This window comes from Leptosomus discolor, chromosome 1, assembly GCF_034619465.1.
Source record: "Leptosomus discolor isolate bLepDis1 chromosome 1, bLepDis1.hap2, whole genome shotgun sequence".
Taxonomy (NCBI): domain Eukaryota; kingdom Metazoa; phylum Chordata; class Aves; order Leptosomiformes; family Leptosomidae; genus Leptosomus; species Leptosomus discolor.
The window spans coordinates 150,889,190-150,907,793 of record NC_141391.1 but is presented as its reverse complement, the minus strand read 5'-3'; the positions used below and the strand labels follow the sequence as shown (position 1 = coordinate 150,907,793).

The following is an 18,604-nucleotide window of genomic DNA, read 5'->3' as shown; positions in this document are numbered from 1 at the left end:
AACTTTCCATTCTGTCTATTCCCTATAGAAACAGACCCAAAACATGTATGCGTGGCTACGTACACATACACCTCGCCATCCCTCCGTCACGCTCAGGGCTGTGGGAGGAGGAAAAGGGAGGATATAGAAGATGTGAATAAAGTCACCCTGTTTTCTTCAGACGTGGATCCTGCCGTGCCCGAGCTGTAAAACTCCCCTCCCACCCAGGTTCTGGGTCACACAAGGCTTTTTTGTCCTGAGGCTAATTCTGGCACTTGCAGCCCCACATCTGCCTGCCAGGTGAGATGGGCCACCAGCTGCAGGTACAGCACATCTGGATGGGGGAAGAAGCGAAGCGTGCTGCAAACAAACACAGCAAGTCCACCGTGGCGGGCGCGAGGAATTTGATAAAAAATATACTTCAGCGGTCTGAGCTGCCGAGTGGGGTGATTCATGTCTCGGGCGCTGCTCGGGAGGCAGAGTGAAAGGCTGGGTACTTGCGGGTCGTGGACCACGTACGCTGTGGCCACAACCTGGGGGGGACCCGCATGTTCAGCCTGTGTTCGGGGAGCCGCCGCCTCAGGGGCAGGGTCAGGGGTGATGCCAGTCCTGGCGAGGAGGCTGGGGCGGGGGCATTTGTCCGTGGTGGAGAGGTGGGGACCGTGTGGCGCAGGGTAGGACAGGACGGTGGGGCACCGTGTAGAGATGGAGGCAGCAGCAGTGGTGTCGATGGTGTGATACGGTGGCTGCTTCCCTGCGGCGTGAGGGAGGCAGGGTGCGAGGAGCGTTTGTTCCCTGTACCCGCACGGGTCCGGGGTGCCTGCGTTTGCTTTCTGCCGGTGTCTGGCAGGGGGAAAGGGATGAGGAGCTGCCAGATTGCCTCCGCCTTTGAGGTTCCCGGTGGGTCAAGCCGGGAAGGGAGAGGGGTGTTTGGACAAGAGGAGCCTTTGAAGCTTTTCTCCTGTCCACCTCCCCTGCCCATAAAGCCATTAGGCGCTGGTGCCAGCCCTATCTGCGCTCGCCGCCGGCAGCCCAGCCGAGCCCCGCAGACCCCCCGCCCGGGGCGCGGGGCTGGGGCCATGGCGTGGGGCCCTTCTGGAGGCCGTTTTGGGGAGGGGGCAGCTCATTTCCGAGCCGGCCCTGCATTACAAAGGCAGCGGGGCCAGCGCGGCGCTTTGATGTGCTCCGCCGGCTCCCCGCACACCTGCGGCCGCGGGGCTCCCCGGGCCCGGGGGCACCGGCGCATCGGGGCGGGGGGCGCATCAAAGCCGGCCAAGCCGGAGCGGCCCGGAGGCTCCAGGGTCCCTTCCCGGCGCCCCTAAGAGCGCGGCCAGCCCCACGCGTCCCCTCTCTCCCCCCCGGACGGGACGGTGAGGCTCCGCCGGTGGTGTCGGAGCCCCGGCGGCGCGGCCCCTACCCCGGGGCCGAGGGTGGGGGGGAGGCAGGGCCGCCGCCGGAGCCCCCGGGAGGCGGCGGCCGGGGGAGGGTCCTGCGGGGGGCGGCGGGGGCGGGGTGGGAGGGGGCGGCAGGCGGGCTGTGCTCGCCGCGCCCCCCGCCGCACGCAGGCCCCGCTCCAGGGTTTCTCCTCGGCGCTTCTCCGCAGGGCGCCCCGTCCCGGCGGCCGGCTCTGCGGGGGCTGCCCCAGCGCCGCCGCCCGCAGCCCACCATGACCGGGCCGAGGCTGGCCCTCGCCGCCGCGCTCCTCTGCAGCTGCACCTCGCCGGTGGCCGACGCCAACTCCTGGTGGTGAGTGAGGGCGCGGGGGAGCCCGCGGAGCCTTTGTCCGCCGCCGCGGGCCGGGGACGGGGACCCTCCGGGGGCGGGCGGCGGAGCGGGAGCGGGAGCGGGGGGCGGCTACCCTGGCTTCCCCGGGGGAACTTTCTTGCCTCCCGGGCTACTTTCGCAGCAGCTCGCTTCTTTCCAGGTTCCCCGCCTCCCACCGTCCCTGACCAATTTGTGGGGACGTGGGACGCAGCCCCTCTCCCTCCTGGGCTCCTTTTGTGTAGGCTCGTTGAAATCCCGTCCGGGCTTTAGGATGTGGGGAATGCGTAAGGAGAGGATGAGTAAGGTTTCCTACCCGCTGCCAAAAGCCCTGGGAGCAGCCGCGGAGCCCCCTTCCCCTAAAGAGCGGAAAGTAGCCTGGCTGGAAGGCAGGCATCGCTCGCTGGAGGTCTGTAAAAAAGCAGCTCGCTTTCTTCTTTCACAGAGAAAGTGCTGAGCTTTCTCTCTGTCCCCCCCTCCCCATCCCGGGTGTCCTCTGTGTTTAAACTCAAGTTACAAACGAGCTGTGTTTCTCCCGCTAGAGTCCTGGAAAAGCCTCGCATCTGGCAGAGCCGTAGTGGGAGGCAGCTGACATGAGAAATGCGCCCGGGCTTTGGGAGCGGGGCTGGGCTGGCGGGGAAAGGTGCCGGGCGTTTTGCGGAGGGGGGCTTTCTCCCTCCAGACTCCCTTGGATGTTTTTCTCATCGTAGGTCTTTGGCCATGAACCCCATCCAGAGACCTGAGATGTACATCATCGGCGCTCAGCCGGTGTGCAGCCAGCTGCCGGGGCTGTCCCCCGGGCAGCGCAAGCTCTGCCAGCTCTACCAGGAGCACATGGTGTTCATCGGGGAAGGGGCCCGCAGTGCCATCAAGGAGTGCCAGTACCAGTTTCGGCAGCGGCGGTGGAACTGCAGCACGGTGGACAACACCTCTGTCTTTGGGCGGGTCATGAAAATAGGTAGGAGCACCCAGGACGGGGAGGTGCTGGGCGCTGGGAGGTGCTGGGCGCAGGCCGGCTCACCCTGCGCAGCTTTCTCCCTTTCTTCAAATACACATGCGGGACTGATGAGCCCCATTAGCACCGCTCCTAAAGCTGCCTTTAATGAGCTTTTCCATTCCCTGGTGTGCTGGTGCTGCCCGTGTGCTGCCTGAGCGGGTGGCAGCAGTGCACCTGAGCCACAGCAGGAGTCAGCTGGGGCAGCAGGGGGGACGGGGAGGGGGGCACACTTTCTTGGGAGGGGGGGGCATGGGAAGGTTCGGAAGACGGGGGCTGCTTTTGTTTTGTGTGCTTGTTTAAAGGTAGGGAGGGAAGAAGCTGTGGCCAGGAACAATGGACCCCTGTTATCATTCCCAGCATCTGGAGTGCCCTCAGACAGGCAATGCAGCTCTGAGATGCGGGAAACACGGACTCCCCTGGCATGGGATCTCCCCCTTTCCCTGTTTTGCCACTTTCTGTGTAAACCTAAGAGATTTTTATAATTCCTGCCCTGCTGGCCGTAAGAGGCGCATTGACAGGCCATTGCTGCACTTGAATTGAGGTGTGACCTGGCCACATTGTCCCAGCTCCTTTTGAAATGCAATCATCTGATGGCAAGAAACTGAGAAATCCGGGCTTGGTTTGATGTGTCCGACAGCCAGGACAATAAAGAAAAGGTGTCAAAACAGCCGCTTGCACACACACACACACACACTCACACACACTCTCCAACCCCAGGTTTTGTTTCCCACCCACAAAGCCGATCATTTACACTGAAGAATCCAGTACCAGAACTATTTCTCGGTTGTAAGGTCAGGGGAAACCCTTAGCAACGGATGGAAAAAGACCTCCAGCTCCTGCACCCCCAGCTGCCCCCCAGATTGCTTCCACCTTCTTGGCTTCACTCTCAAAAAAACCCACATAGGCAGCAGGACACCAAGAGATGCATCTTTAATACCTCTGGGGCGTCAAGGTGATAGGGCACCAGAGTAGCCAGGTCCTGTGATCCCATCCATTTGGTCCTGAAATTCTTATGTGTCGTCCTAGAGAATTATAGGGACTTTTTTGCACGTGTTACTGAACCTTTCAGAATCCCGAACTCAGCCCACCAGAGCTGTTCTAATTCCTCCCTTTCTGCCCAGCTCATACCCCAACAAATCCTGGCTTCTCTGGGGTGCATCCCTGGGAAATGCTGTTTCCTGACACATAATTTCAGCTCCTGGCACACATTCAAGGCATCTGCGCATCCTTGATCTCTTGCTTTCTGGTAGCAAGGGCAGGGGCCAGATGGGGCTGCATGCAATCCCAGATTGTTGAGACTTGTGCTTTCATAGAGAAAATTGAAACTTCAGCCACCAAAGGGAGAGGACAGAAAATACACCTCCATCTCTCCGTTCTGATGTCCCTCCCTCACATGTCGCTTATCCCAAAGAACAGGATAAATTTCAGATCCCCCAAAAGATCCTCGTGACTCCGCAAAGACACAAGAAAATAAGAATCTCCCCTCCTGGAGCAAACCTCGTCCTTTTCTTTGGTACCTTCCTGCAGCCCTGGGTTGGTCCAGTGGGTGAGTCCACACCTGCAGAAATGAAGTAAGGGTGAACTAGGAGAAAGCAAAGATCAGAGCTGAAGGATAAAAAGCTACTGGGAAGGATCAGAGTGTGTGTGGGAAGAAGGGACTAGAGTGGGTATTGGAAGAGGGAAGATTCCTCCTCTCTAAAATGAATTTGATCCTGTTACTTTAGATTGGGAGTAGATTTGGGTTTTGATGAGGAAAGAAGCAGTGTGGGCATGTGATGGGTATGTCCAGTAGTCCTGCTGCTGTTGTTTGGTTTGTGGGTGCATGCATTTGTTTGTTAGGAGTACTGTTGTATCTCTAGTAGGAATCTGCTGATGGTAGTGTCTGTGAGGTGACTGCCTGTGGTTGCCCACTGCGTAAAAACGTAACAAAGAGTTTTGAACCCATCCCCTTTATATTCTCTGTTCAGTTGGTGTTCAGATGTTTATACACCAGCACAAGACAGCACAGAAGGAAGTAAAATGTCACCAAAGGTGGCCTGGGTTTTACAGGGTCTGTGATGATTCATCGCTGTTGTCTACATGAGTGATAAGCTGCTGTGGAGGGGGATGCTGCCTCTTCTCTTAGTTCTATCTTCTGCTTTTACTTTTTCCTGCTTTGTAATGAGGTATTGCTCATCATTTCAGCAAATCTATTTTCCACACCGAGGAAGAAAACAAAGCCTTCCAGTCTCTCAGGTTGTGTCAACTAGAAAGTCATTCTTCCTGGGTTCATACTGTATGCCTGTCTCCTGTTTTCAGCCTCTGAGCCCCAATTCTGGACCACAGCCCTTTTTCTGTACTCTGTGCCAATGGCACTAGAAAGGTCTGGAGACCAGAATATCTGCAAGAGTGCAGAGGCATGCCAGAGTGTTGTGGAGAGGGGGGGAAGAGATAAGAAGGACCCAGAAGGTGTATAGTGTGCCAACAACCCTCGTCTGCCCACCCACCGATGCCGGCATGGCGTGTGTTATATGATTTCTTGAGCTGCTCTGGATTGTGAGAGGGGAGGAGAACCTGCCCTGGCCAAGTCCAAAGCCTGTGAGATCCTCGAGAGAGCGTTCACTCAGAAACCTGGAAGATTAGTTTCCTTTCCCCCTCGCAGAACTTGGCTCAGCTCGGAAACGGGAGACCCGGTTGGTCTGTGTTTAATCATTACACCTTCATTTTGTGCATTTCATAGAGGTGAGGCAGTCCAATGATACAAAGCTTTTGTGGAGGCATCCGTAGCACTGAAGTAGGCTGCTTTTTAGCATTGTTTTTTCCTGCTGTTTGTGGTGGTGTAAGAGCTGCTCTTACCTCTCAAATGTGGTTTATTCAATAATGATGTCTGGCAATGTACAAAAATTATCCTTCTGAAGCTGCTTCTTGTTCAATACAGATTTTAGACTGCATGTGTGTGTGTATATATATATATACTATACATTATATACAGACACATTCCTTACTTCTGTGCTTATGAGGGAGAGGACAGAGCACCCAAGAAGGTCGTGTTGGAATTTCCTCAGGGGAGGAGAGAATATATCTCCTTCAGTGCAAACCTAAATGCAAAGCTGGGGTTTCCAGGTTAGTTGAGTCATTTCTGGAGCCAAAGATCTTATCTCTTTTGCCTTTCAAATGCAAAAAGGGAAAAAGAAAAAAGGAGTCATAAAAGAAGAGAACAAAGAGAAATATTTTTCTTTGTTTTTCTTCGAGATTGGCAAACTTTAGAGAAATGCTCTTTAAAAGAAATCCGTTGAAACGAAAACTTTTTCATCAAAAAGTAAGTTAGAGCGACACATCTGTACCATCTTTGTGTCAGTTTCCTCACTGACATGTCCTTCTCCCCTCGCCTTCCCGTGCAGCTCCAGAGAAGCAAGCCTTGGGGACCGACCCCTTGCCTGGGCACAGCTCACCCTGGCACCGTCGCCGGTGCCCCCCGAGAGCTGCCGCAGCCCCGGGCTCCCCGGCGGGCTGCCGGTGGCGGCTGGCCGGCAGGCACAGGAGGGCAGCAGAGCTCCGCGGAGCTCCACGCCGGCGGGCAGAGCCTCCCGGGGACGGCGGCCCCGGCATCGCCCCCGGCCCAGCGCTCCGGAGAGCTCGGCAGAGGCGTGGGAGAGGGCGGAGGGGGGAGAGTTACTGCCTGAGCGTCTCGGTGACCTCTGTGCACGTTTGCACAGATTTGGGGAATAACAGCCCTGTCCTTCGAGATGACAGCACAGAGAGAGGTGTGGAACTGGAGTGAGCTTTGAGATGATGGGCGAAAACACAAATACTTTTACGAGGCTGGAAGGTGTGGCAGGAGAGCAGAGCAAACGAGGACGTGTAAGCCCACAATTGCCAGCTACAAATCTGCTTTGGAGTAGCAGCACAGGGTTTCACGCACACGTCCCATCCCGCCTCCCAAACCAAGCTGCGCTCACCCAAACCTACATCTAGCGAGTACCGTGTTTGGTTCTGCTTGGTGGGCAGCAAGGGTGGCGTGGGGGGGGGGGAACACCCCTCTGGGTCTTGCTTCAGCCTCTCCCACCACCATCCTCAGCAGCCCAAACAATTCATGCAGGTCCAGGGGCTGCCCATTGAGTTGTCGTGATGCTACATCCGAAACCTGGAGGTGGTTAAAACATGGCCAGTGAAAGTGTAACTCCTGTGGCCTGTGCTTTCAGGGATCTCAATCAAGCTGTAAGGATGCTAAGCACCCGGAGTCATGCAGGCTCTGTTGTACAAGCGGTAACATCGGGAGGTCCTTTCCTTGTGCGTATTTTGATCTCTGTAGATGCAGGGAGTGCTCTACTTAACAGGACAATTGGTGTGTCCACAGGGCTCTCACCATGCAGGCACAGACTGGTAGGGGCACAACTGCGCATTGAACGGTTACCTTAAAATACCTGTAACGTGCCAAACAAACTAGATGAGTAAAAGCTTGATTTTGGTTGCTGAAAAATGACCATAACTCCCTTATGGTCCAGTCTCAGCTGAATTACCTTAACTAAGAGTCACTCCTCTTTATCTCTGGGACCAGGGAGGTGTGGGGGGCATAGTCCTTGTCCTTATGACCTGCTGGTAAGGCCCTCCCTTCTATATTAGCATGTTGCCAGCCTTGTGCTGTACTCCAGAGCAGAAGCCCTTAGTGTACAACTCTCATTTAGGGGGGAGAAGAAAAAAAAAAAAAATTACAAGTTGTTCTGCAAGGTGGATGCCATTCACAGCCTTGCCTTTGTCTTGGGTCATTACCACTAAGCTGGTGATAAGCTGCTATTAATTACAGATTGTCAGCACATGCAAATTGGAACAAGAGCCTACCAAAAGCATCAGCTCAGTCCTGCTGAGGGAGCTGGCACTGAGTGCCTCGTGGGCTGATGACAAACTGTTCTTGGAGGATCTGCCCTCTGGAGTCACTCAAATCTGCTTGAGAGCGTCTTGCTGGGGTTTGGTGTTAGCAGCTCTTCAGAACCAGATTGCTTATTCCAGTGGAGCTTTGGCAGTTGTTCTCTTTATCACCTGAAAGTTTGGTGGCGCACACAATGACTCTGAAGGTGTTGGGTTAGCCATTTGTTACGCGTGTGGTGAGAGTGCAGGTGTGGATTGCCTCCTCGTCCCCCTCTGCTCCCCCTCCTCAGACCCACAGCACTCGCTGGTGCAGCACACTTGGCCTCATGCAGTGTTCTGGCTGTGTTGGTGCCCCGGTCAAATTGGGGCTGAATCACTGCCAGGAATACATAGCTGGAGACCTGCTCCAGCTGCTTGGCTCAGGCTCTAAGCTGTTATAGAGCATACACTCCAAGCAGGGCAGTCTCTAGTAAACCTGCTAATGGAAAGTCTTTTCATTTATTATTGTCTACATGGGAAAGTTTTACTTGTTCCAGTGCTGCGGTTCTGAAGGCGTTAGGAGAGCCTCTGCCTTGATGCTTTAGTGTAAAAATGGGTTTCCTCCAGTTTGACACAAAACAATTCTCAGCTGATCTTATGTAAACCAAGATAAGGTCGACGAACTGAGAAGCCCATAAAGAGTGCTTGTCCCTATTAAATGAAAATCATTCCAGAGTGGTATCAGGCTTAACCAAAACTTTCCTTTTGCACAAACTTGTTAGATGTTCTCAATGTTTATTGGCAAATTCAGTGGCTAAGACAGCAGCTGTATTTTCAGCAAGTGAATAACCCTCTTGCTGCTTAAGAGTTTCCTCCAGGTTGAAATGAGAGGATACTGAAGGGGAAAGAGGCCGAGCGGTCCCTGCCTATGGTGTTGCTATTTCTTTTGGGCAAGGCCTGGAGTTTCCAGGGCGCTTAAATGGGCAAACATAGGTGTAATAAAAATAGTAACCCTTGACGACCAGCACCTACAAATTCATGATGAACATACTTTTCCCAAGAATACTCTTCCAGGCAACAGCAGGAATCTCAGACCCTTCCCTGGTGTGTGTCAGAGAATCGGATGTGGGTTTGATCCTGGTTGCACAGAAACTGCCAGCTCTGGGCAGTCAATTGGCTGGAGCTGTTATTGTGAAATGAACACAAAAACGGGATTGCAAGCGTGTGTTAGGACAGTTCCCCCTCTACCAGAATAGGGTGCCCTTGTGCTTGACCACCCCATTCCTTTGTTCCAGTTAATTCTGTGCACCTTCTCAGAGCACACCATGTCCTACTGTCCAGAGCCCGTTTGCTTGCTACTTGCTGCACGTTGTGTTACATGAGATCTGTCTCTCGTTAATTTGCCTCTCACGACTCTCTCACAGGGAGCCGAGAAACGGCTTTCACCTACGCCGTCAGTGCTGCTGGGGTGGTGAACGCCATCAGCCGGGCCTGCCGTGAAGGAGAGCTCTCCAGCTGTGGCTGCAGCCGGACAGCCCGGCCCAAGGACTTGCCCCGAGACTGGCTGTGGGGTGGCTGCGGGGATAACGTGGAGTACGGATATCGTTTTGCCAAGGAGTTTGTGGATGCCAAGGAGCGGGAGAAGAACTACGTGAGAGGTTCAGAGGAGCAGGCTCGCATGTTGATGAACTTGCAGAACAACGAGGCTGGTCGCAGGGTAAGACAAATGCTGACGCTTTCGTCTTTCTCGGAGGCAGATTTAGAAGGCTTGAGATAGCTAGATACCAAATTGCTTGGAGATTTGATGACGGATAGCCCAGTGATACCCCAGTAACCATGTATGGTCACGTTTTCTGCGTTTTTGTGAATGTTACAGGCAATATTGATGATATTATATTCCAGTTTTAATGGCAGGCTTCCATTGCCAGCTAAAGTCAGTGAGTTTTTGGGTCTGTTGAGATACTGTATGGCACACGTGTGCAGACATGTAAGCCCTTTCCAAATAAACTAGGTGCTGTCACGGCCCACTTTCAAAGTTTACATCTCAGAAACTGGCTTCCCAGAGCTGCCAGTGTGACAGGCTGGTGGAGAAAAGAAGAATCTGTTGGCATGTGAGTTCTCTTCTACTGCCATCACTCAGATTTTTGGGAGTGTAAGGTCAGAAGCAAAAGCTGAATCAGGCTGCCTGGCCATCTCTGAAACTTACACCTCGCTCAATTACCTTGGTATTGGGCAAAATAAGTAATTTGCATCTAGGTGACATTCATTTTCTGAGAAGATACACAGTTTTGATCTGGAGACCTCTAGGGATGGAGAATTCATCACTTCCCTTTGTAGTATGCTACCATCATTAATCATCCTGTTTCAATAATGTACCTCATTATCATTTGAATTTATCTGGCGTCAGCTTCCAATCAGTTATTTTTCTGACTTTTACAGCTAGATCCAAAAGCCTCTTAGTAATCAAAATTTCCTCTGCATAGAATTATTTATCTTCTGTAATTTATTCAGCACTCTTCCTTGACAAACTAGATTGAGCAGTGAAGACTCTCTTACTTTCAGAGGTTCTCATTAGACATCAAGTCATTTTCATGTCACTTTAGTGTACCCTTGCCAGTTTTTCCATATCCTTTAAGAAACTGGATACCAAAATGACATGCTGAGTTCTGGTATTGGTTTCGCTGATGCATAAATGTAGGCAAAGTTGCTGGCTTTGTATGCATTCAGTGTATGCACATTTGCTTTTTACATAATTTCTCTGTCTGTGGTTAATAGCCTGGAAGGTGTAGTTGTAGTATCATTCCTATGCAGTATAACTATGTAATCCTGCCTCTTTCCAAATGTAGAACAGGAATACTTACTTGAACATTTGTGCCTTTTCCACAGGGTGTTTAAAATTTGTATCATTCTTCCCTAGTAGGGAGCTTTTCTAAGGTTAATTTCATTCTAAGGAATATAAAAAAATCATATTAAGTGTACTTAGCCTTGCTCTTTTGCACATTCTTAACTAGTATCCTTAGTTTCCTTATCAATTTTCTGCCCTTCCTTCTAACTGTTACTGCATGATGTTTCCCATGTATGTTTGTCTTTTCTACATGTCATTTTGGCTTCATTTTGCCACCAAAGAAGATTTGCTCTATTTTTTTGATTGAAATCAACGTGACAGGCTGAAGCATTGAAAATACTCCATGGTTCTTTTGGAAAATCAAATTGGGGTAAATTTGCAGTAGGTGGAAAACTGTGGACTTGAAAGCTGTAGAATTCAGTGGGTTTTGGGTTGGGGCTGTGGTTTTTTGGCTTGGAAGGGCAGAGGGTGTGCATTTGCTTAGAAATGGGCGGGGGGGGGCATTCCTCCAGGGAGTAGTAGCTTGAAAGTGACATTCTTCTCTGCATTACTTCCTTTGAAAATCTTTTATGTCTGGAGTCATGAACTTAGATTACTACAAATAAATACCCTGCCTAAAATAAGAAGTGAATATGTTCTGAGACTTTTAAACAGCCAGTCCTATTGCCTTGAGGGATCCAGAGACAAAAAACGGTCAATAGTTTGAGGTACCAGTTGAACTGTAATAAAATCTGTATTAGAAGATGAGGTGAGAAGATACTTGCTCTACAGCATGGCTAAAACTACCCTGTCTTGTTGTTCGTGTTATATGGGCAAGAATCTCACTGAGCTGTGATTTCAGATGATGATATGGTTTTAGATGGAAGGAAAGCTTTGTCCTGCTTTAAGGACAGAGCTAAAAACAGTTACGTCTTGCTTTTACTACAGTGCAGAAAGTTGTTTGAATTGTGCTTGGAATGCCACAGTGCCCGTGCTTCTTCGGACTCCATAGACAAGCTCTCAAGGCGATTTCTGTGTCTCCAGTTAACACAGGACCTGGACGAAAGCTTTCCAAAGGGGCCAGCAAAAGACAATGTTATTTCAAGCTTGGTTTTTGTAGACTCTGTGGAACAGATGGCCATAGAAAATAACTTAGATTAAATGAACACAAGTCATTTTAGATTAAATTAAATGGGAGTATAAACCAGTGTGTAATTAAGCTTGTAGATTTCAAAGAACAAACTTGGATAAAGTAAGGGAGCCTGTTAGTAAACTCAGCCGAGCAACTCGATGTGGAGGAGGTCTGGAACTTTTTCAAGTCAAAGATGCTAAAGCCATTACAATTCTGCATGGCAAGCAAGAGGAAAAAGCTTGTAGGAAGAATATCCAGACCTTACTGAATGACTAAGTATCACAGAGATGCTGTTAGGAATAGACCAAGAGCCTACTAAGAATGAGGAAAAAAAAGAACTGATAGCAAATAAATAATGAAAAGCTCTGTCTTAGAGGTCAAGGAGTGTAAAGATGAATTGAGAACAAAAAATCATGCTGAGTCAGACCTTGCAAAGGGTAGTAAAATAAACAGCAAAATTTTTTTAAACTTTGCACGTTGGAGGAGATTAGAAGAAAGGAGACTGCTAGTCAGTGAGGATGGGGCTGAGTCTAAAGACAGAATAGTTTTGGTTCCCAAAGTGAGTGAGTACTTTACTTTGTGTGGGGCTTCAAGTTGGAATGGGGGGCATTGCTCACCGGGAGGGGTACCGTATGTCCGCCGCACAACCGAGGTGTCTTTTTCTGTCCTCAGCACTTCTGCCTAGGGGAATAAGTGCTTGTAGTGTAGATTTTTAAAAGCACCCTGGGAGTGTGCTTTTTGGGGGAAGCCAGGCAGGGTGCCCTAGGGGCAGGCAAGGTCTGTCACAGTAGGCAGTGGCTGATGGTGCGGGCACCCTGTGGGAGTGAGGAAGGGAGAGGAGGCAGCTGGCGTGTTCAGACTGGTAGAGGAAGAGGAGCTGAGCAGCAAGTACTGAGTTTTGGGGCTAGCAGACCTGAGATGGGGGGGGATGGTGCAGGGGGCCGCTGATGGAGGGATGCTTGGGGTCGGGTCAAATGATTCAGATGGGAGTCAACTGGCAGCAAAGGGCTGGAAGAACGGAGGGCTGTGGAGCAACTGAGAGTGGGGCTTTGGGTGGATTGAGTGGATGAGGATTTGGGGGTAGTGAGGAACGGAGATGCTGGGACTGGGAAAGGAGGTGAATATGAAAGGATCTGGGTAGAGATGAGACCTGGGGTGGCTCTGGGATGGCACTGCTACAGGTTCCAGGGTTATCTGGTCAGGGTGGTTATTTGGCCAGTGCAGGGCAGCCTTTCCTCTTGTCTCTCAGAAATATATTAGCATGGGAGCAAAGGAGAAAGGCTGGAAATGGAAATTATCGCAACCAAGGTGTTGAAGAGCAAAACCCAGGTAGCGTGAAGCTCCCAAGTCCCAGGGAGTAGCCACTTTCTTTCCTGGCACTCTGAAAGAGCTGGCATCCGGCAGCACAGGCAGTGTGACCTTGGCAGCGTTTACAGGAGGACCTGGGGGAAAGGATATCTCAGAGGAAGAGGAGAAATGGGAAATAATTTGAGAAGAATTTCTCAAAGATAGATCACACAATCATTTAGAGCATCACTGGTTCCCTAAAAAGCAAAATCTGTTAGGTCTCATTTATCTGAACTTCTGTGAGACATTTAATCTATTTCCTACATGGGAAACACTTGGTTAAATTGGGAAAGATAAGGAAAAATGCAGCAGCTACGAGGTGGGCAAGAAACTGGTTCAAGGAAAGATGTCAGTAAGTTGTGTGAAAAGATGTATCTTGATCTTGACAGAGCTTAATTAGCAGAGTTCTTCACGGACTTGCCTCAAGACCAACACTTAGTATTTTTGTTTCTCGGCCTGAACACAAGAATTAGGAATGAGCTGATGAAATTTGCTGCTGAGGCAAAGGTGGCAGGTATTATGAATACAGAGGAGAATCTGCATTTTGTACAGCAGCTAATGACATCCAATAAAACTACATTAAGACCATCATCTGAGGTCTTGTATGAAAAACATTTTAGTCATTAGGAAATGAGTAGAAAAGAACTGGGCGCAGCAGTCAGCTGCAAATGACTGCAGATGTAATGTGGCTCAGAAGGTGGTAAATATCCTATAATGTACTAGGGAAAGTCTTTTCATAAAACATGAGGGAATACTAATGCCATTGTATTAAGCCCTCGTGAGGCCCCAAAATATTGTATGTTCTCATATTCCCAGGCAAAATGACCTCAGACTAGAAAAGGCTTGTTATGGTTGACCCAAGGGATAGGAATCTTTTCTTAAGAAAGGGGGCTAGAATAGCTTGCCATGTTTAGCCTAGCAAAGTGAAAGTTGAGAGAGGATATGACTGATGTCTGTGTTAGTGGGAGAAATAATAGGGGAGGAAAAGTACTTTTAAAGCAAAACGCCAATTTGGCACAATAGCAAATGGGCATAAAGTGAATACGTTTAGGCTGGAAATTAGAAAAAGATACTTTATCATTGGAATAGTGATCAGAATAATGGTGGCTGAAAACCTAATTGCTTTTTAAAGGGCACTCTATACATTTAAGGAAAATACTATTTGAAGCGGTGCCTACAATAGCAAGAGATCATACTTAATAACTGAGGAGGTCCCATCTAGTCCTGCATTCCTAAATGTTAAGTTTTCACTTCTGAGATTCTGGGTTTGGAAGTAGGAAGGTGCGCGTGTAACTCCATACTCCTGAAAGTTGGTGCTGAAAGAAAGGAGTACTGGAGACACGGCAGTGAGCATTGCTAAGTGACCGCCAGGTGCCATCCCATATACGGCCTTGCCCTGCGTTCCCAGCCGGTGTTTCAGCTGATGTCTTCTGATTTCTAGGTAGATTTTTGGCATGTCCCCTCACTCAGTTTCCTGTGGGTGAGAAAGTTCTTCTTGAACCCTGTGGAGCTCTGATGGCAGGAGAGAAGAGTGCCCCTGCTCTCTGTGGTTCTTAGAAGGAACTGGGAGGGATGGGAGGGGACCAGAGGTCTTTTATCTTTCAGGCAGTCCTGACCCCATCACCCCTTCACTCCACATCGGAGCCCTTGTGGTGGTGGCTTCTTGCTTTATTGCCCTTGTTTGTTTGTCTTTGGCTGTTATCTCAATATGTCCTTTCTTTCCATCTGTCTTTTTCTTCCAATTGGTCTCCATTACTCTCTCTCATTTCCCCCCCTTCCTTATCTGTCGCCCTGTCTGGCAGACTGTGGCGGTCTGTCCTTCCATGCTGTTTACCCAGTCGGCATATGGCAGGCCTCAGTCATCAGTCACTCGAGCCACTGCCAGAAGAGCCTGGAAGGGAGTCTGGCTAATTGACCACATAAGAATTCCCCATTAATTCTCTTCCCATTGCCATTCTTGCAAGGAAAGAATTGGAAGAGAACTTGGGCTTATGGGAAGGGGCTTTAAGCCTTTCCATTAGAGGTGTTTTCAACCTGTTTAAGTGGCATAGCCATCGATCAGACCCTGCCCTTAGAACTCCATGTGGGGTCTGTTATTCTTTACCTTGACCCGAGCCTGGCTAGAGAGGAATTCTCCAATTTCCTCTGCTTTCTCCCCATCCGGGCAGCAAAGAGGGAGAGTGGGAGAGCCATTTAGCAGCTGAAGCTTTGGTTACCTCCATGGGACATTGATAGTGGGAGCTGCGGGGGGCTGAGTGGCGCCGTGCTTTACCTGTGATAACTGGTAGCGTTCGCATTCCCCAGCACAGCTACTACCCACATGGGCCAGATGTTTTGAGCATCAGTTGCTTAAAGCCAAGTCAGAGTGAACTCAGTCCCTTGACATTAACTGAGAGGGATCGAGTTGCAGTGTTTTTCTAAAGGAACAAAGCCCGGGATTAGGAAGAATCATAATACTTTATAAAAACACATGCAAGGGCAAGGGAGGCACAAGTGGCCTGGGATTTGACAGAACCATAACCAAAAAGTGCTAACACAAGCTTATAACAAGCAGGCTGGCGATGCAGCGAGGATATAGTAAGTGTCTGGGGCTCGGGAAATTCAGCTGTAGCTCTGTCTGGTTATAGTACAGCAGGAATCCTTAAGTAACGGTGTGGTTGGTCCTCCGCAGTTGTAGTTTGATCCAAGACAAGTGCTTAACTCCCAGCCTGTAGCTGTTATGTTGCGCCGTGAGGGATTGCCTCAGTAAATTGAGCTCCGAGGAGCAGAACTAAAGCTTCTCTGTTTTAAGGACTCACTCCATTGACTTTCTTGGGAGCTGGACTGGCCTCCATGTGATTTAGTCATTACGCCAAATTGAATCTTCACTAGCTGTCAAAAGCACTAGACGTTAGTTAGACCAGGAGCAACCAGTTGTTGTAGAACTCTGACCTCTCACTGCTGGTCCAGGACATAGTCGTAGGCAGAAAGTTTTGCTTGCAGTATGTTCAATTGCCTTGTTCACCTACTCCTCAGCAAGTACATGCAGAAAGCTGGGGAGCTTTCTTCTGTGTCGATGAGTGAGGCAGAAAAGAAACCTCAGTGTCTGGCTGCTTTCTTCAGCAGAAAAGCTGGCTAGAAGACACATTGCCATCTCCTTCAGAACATACTAATTTTTTCTCCTGTTCCTTGATCTCCCACACCAGATACAGCTAGCGGTAATTTTGCAGCTGATGCCAAACAGCTCTGTTTGGCACGCAGGGTCTGGCAGGGGCACTGCCCCGCCAACGTGCAGGACGCAGGATAGTCATGGGAGAGCACACGTGAGCCTGGTGGTGAGAGCATGAGGAGCAAGGCAAGGGCTGGGGGAGTAAGCTGCTGTAACACGGAGCAGCTCTGATTGTGGGGGGATGCCAACTCTTCGCTTTGCAATCTCTTGTCAGAGCCTGCGTTGACAGGATCTCGTGTAGCATGCAGTTTCCTACCTGTCTCTGAAGTTAATGAAAAGAACAAAGCTAACCTGCTTTTTCAGTTTATTTTGAGCATTGTTATTCTAGAATATCTTTCAATATTTCCCAGCTAGTGCAGGGAGGGGGAGAGTAACCGCTGTCATCCTTCACACTGTTGTGTACTTGCTCCGCTCAGGGTTTAACACTCACTGGCCTGGATTTTCACGACTATTTGTTAATCTTGACGCCGGATTTTCAGGGGTACGATGCATCTACAGTCCCCGCAGACTCCTGAAAACGTAGCTGAAAGTATCTCGGAAAAGACAGCAGGGAAAGCGGGCGTTTGCCGTTTAAAACGTAGGCCCTTCTGCGTGGCGGCAGCCCTGTTAGCGCAGGGAAAGGGCTGGACACAAGATGGCGCAGGTTTGCGGTCAGGGCTTGTGTCTCGGCCCGGCTCCTCAAGGAGGGCGCCTGGAGACACCTCGAGCAGGGGTGAGGTGCCCTGCCCTAAGGCAGAGGTGTTCATCTTTCTCGTCACCCCTGGCACCCTCTCTGGAAGCAGTGACTCTGCCCCGGAACGAGCTCCTCTCAGCAGAGGGCGGAGGGAAAGGGTGCGGGTCCCGGGATTTATTTCAAAAGGATGCAGATGGATGCATCCCTACAATGATAGCGTCGGTTCCTGGTGCAGGGAGTAGGAAACGGGCAGGTTCCCAGGTGTTCCCTTGTCGCAGCTCTGAAGGGAAAAACATGCATTACCCCGGTGGACCGTGAGACTGGGGGAATTTCCAGTGTCCACGCGGCGAGGACTCTTTCTCTTTTCCTTTGCTGCTCTCAAGTCAGAAATCTGCCAGGGCAAAAGCAGGTAGGGTGGGGAAGACAATGGCAGAGGCAATGTGACCAGAAATAAACATATTTATGGAACAGGAATGCAGCAGTCACAACCGGAGGAAGAGGAGACTTTTGTCTCTTCTGAAGGGCGAAACAAGAGAAATTGGGGGATAATCAAAGCGGTTATGAAAGCGTGATGAATTCACTGTAATTAAGCCAGCTGCCAGTGCAGCAGGAATAAACGCAGCGTTGCCTGATTGCATTTCTTTTCCCGCAGGCTGTGTACAAGCTGGCGGATGTGGCCTGCAAATGCCACGGCGTGTCGGGCTCCTGCAGCCTCAAGACCTGCTGGCTGCAGCTGGCCGACTTCCGCAAGGTGGGCGACCTGCTGAAGGAGAAGTACGACAGCGCCGCTGCCATGAGGATCAGCCGCAAGGGCAAGCTGGAGCTGGTGAACAACCGTTTCAACATGCCGACGCAAGAGGACCTGGTCTATGTCGACCCCAGCCCGGACTATTGCCTGCGCAATGAGACCACTGGCTCTCTGGGCACCCAGGGCCGACTGTGCAACAAGACCTCAGAGGGCATGGATGGGTGTGAGCTAATGTGCTGCGGACGGGGTTATGACCAGTTCAAGAGCGTCCAGGTGGAGCGTTGCCACTGCAAGTTCCATTGGTGCTGTTATGTCAAGTGTAAAAAGTGCACAGAGATCGTCGACCAGTACGTCTGTAAATGAAAGCCACCAAAGCAACAAATCTATATTATATAAATCTATATAAATATATTTTATATTTGTATAAATAAACAGATGATGATAATAATTAAAGAAGCTTATTTAAGAGACATTTTGGGTTTGAAATTTCCCCCATTAGGCCAGCTGGTTTGCCATTCCTTCAGTTCTGCTGGGGAGTTTGTCTTTGGGTGCATCTCCCCTTGGATGTTTCAGTCAGGGTGAAGAGGCTGAGGAGGTGCTGATGAAGTGAACTCCCCGCTGCACACAAGCACACACTATTTCATTACAGAAACGGAGCCAGCAAGAAGGGGAAGAGTGGATTCTTTCTGCTCCCTCATCGGTAAATCTCAGCGTTTTGCATAGTTATTGCACATCTGAAATTACAATCAGGGGTGGGTGAGTCCTAGTTACCTGATTTTCAAACTCTGCCACCCCACTAAACCCACTGGGGAATGTGGAACCAATTCTTGATCCCTCTAAAGGGCTGTGTCATGTTAGAGGGGAAGTTAGCCAGGGCTCCTCTGCAAGAATATGGCTTAAAATCCAGAGTCCTGTAAACCATTCCTGGACGCTGCATAGACCACAATGTGGTGCAGGAAGGTTTACAACCTGCTGTTGTGAGGGAGGAAGGTGTGACCTGTGGCTGACCAGTGCACAGCCTGGGAGTCCCCGTGAAGCCGGCACTTAGCTTTTCTGTACCGCCTGGGCAAAGGAGAAATCTGTCCAGTGCAGGCTGCAGGGCTATGGGCAT

At 50.4% G+C, this 18,604-nt stretch overlaps 1 protein-coding gene across 1 annotated transcript; it reads left to right on the top strand.

Moving 5' to 3' along the window:
• The first annotated feature begins 1,630 nt into the window (after window positions 1-1,630).
• Window positions 1,631-17,856, top strand: WNT5B (Wnt family member 5B). The gene is made up of 4 exons (XM_086467270.1): window positions 1,631-1,725; window positions 2,451-2,698; window positions 8,986-9,278; window positions 17,398-17,856. The coding sequence occupies exons 1-4, from the start codon at window positions 1,646-1,648 to the stop codon at window positions 17,854-17,856; spliced, it is 1,080 nt and encodes a 359-aa protein (XP_086323396.1). The 5' UTR covers window positions 1,631-1,645.
• Window positions 17,857-18,604: the final 748 nt, after the last annotated feature.

Excerpts from the sequence above, each read along its gene's own strand:
- WNT5B (XM_086467270.1), top strand. The coding sequence starts at position 1,646 with ATGACCGGGCCGAGGCTGGCCCTCGCCGCCGCGCTCCTCTGCAGCTGC. Across the intron at positions 1,726-2,450 it reads GCCGACGCCAACTCCTGGTG|GTCTTTGGCCATGAACCCCA; the intron begins GTGAGTGAGGGC and ends TTCTCATCGTAG. Across the intron at positions 2,699-8,985 it reads TGGGCGGGTCATGAAAATAG|GGAGCCGAGAAACGGCTTTC; the intron begins GTAGGAGCACCC and ends ACTCTCTCACAG.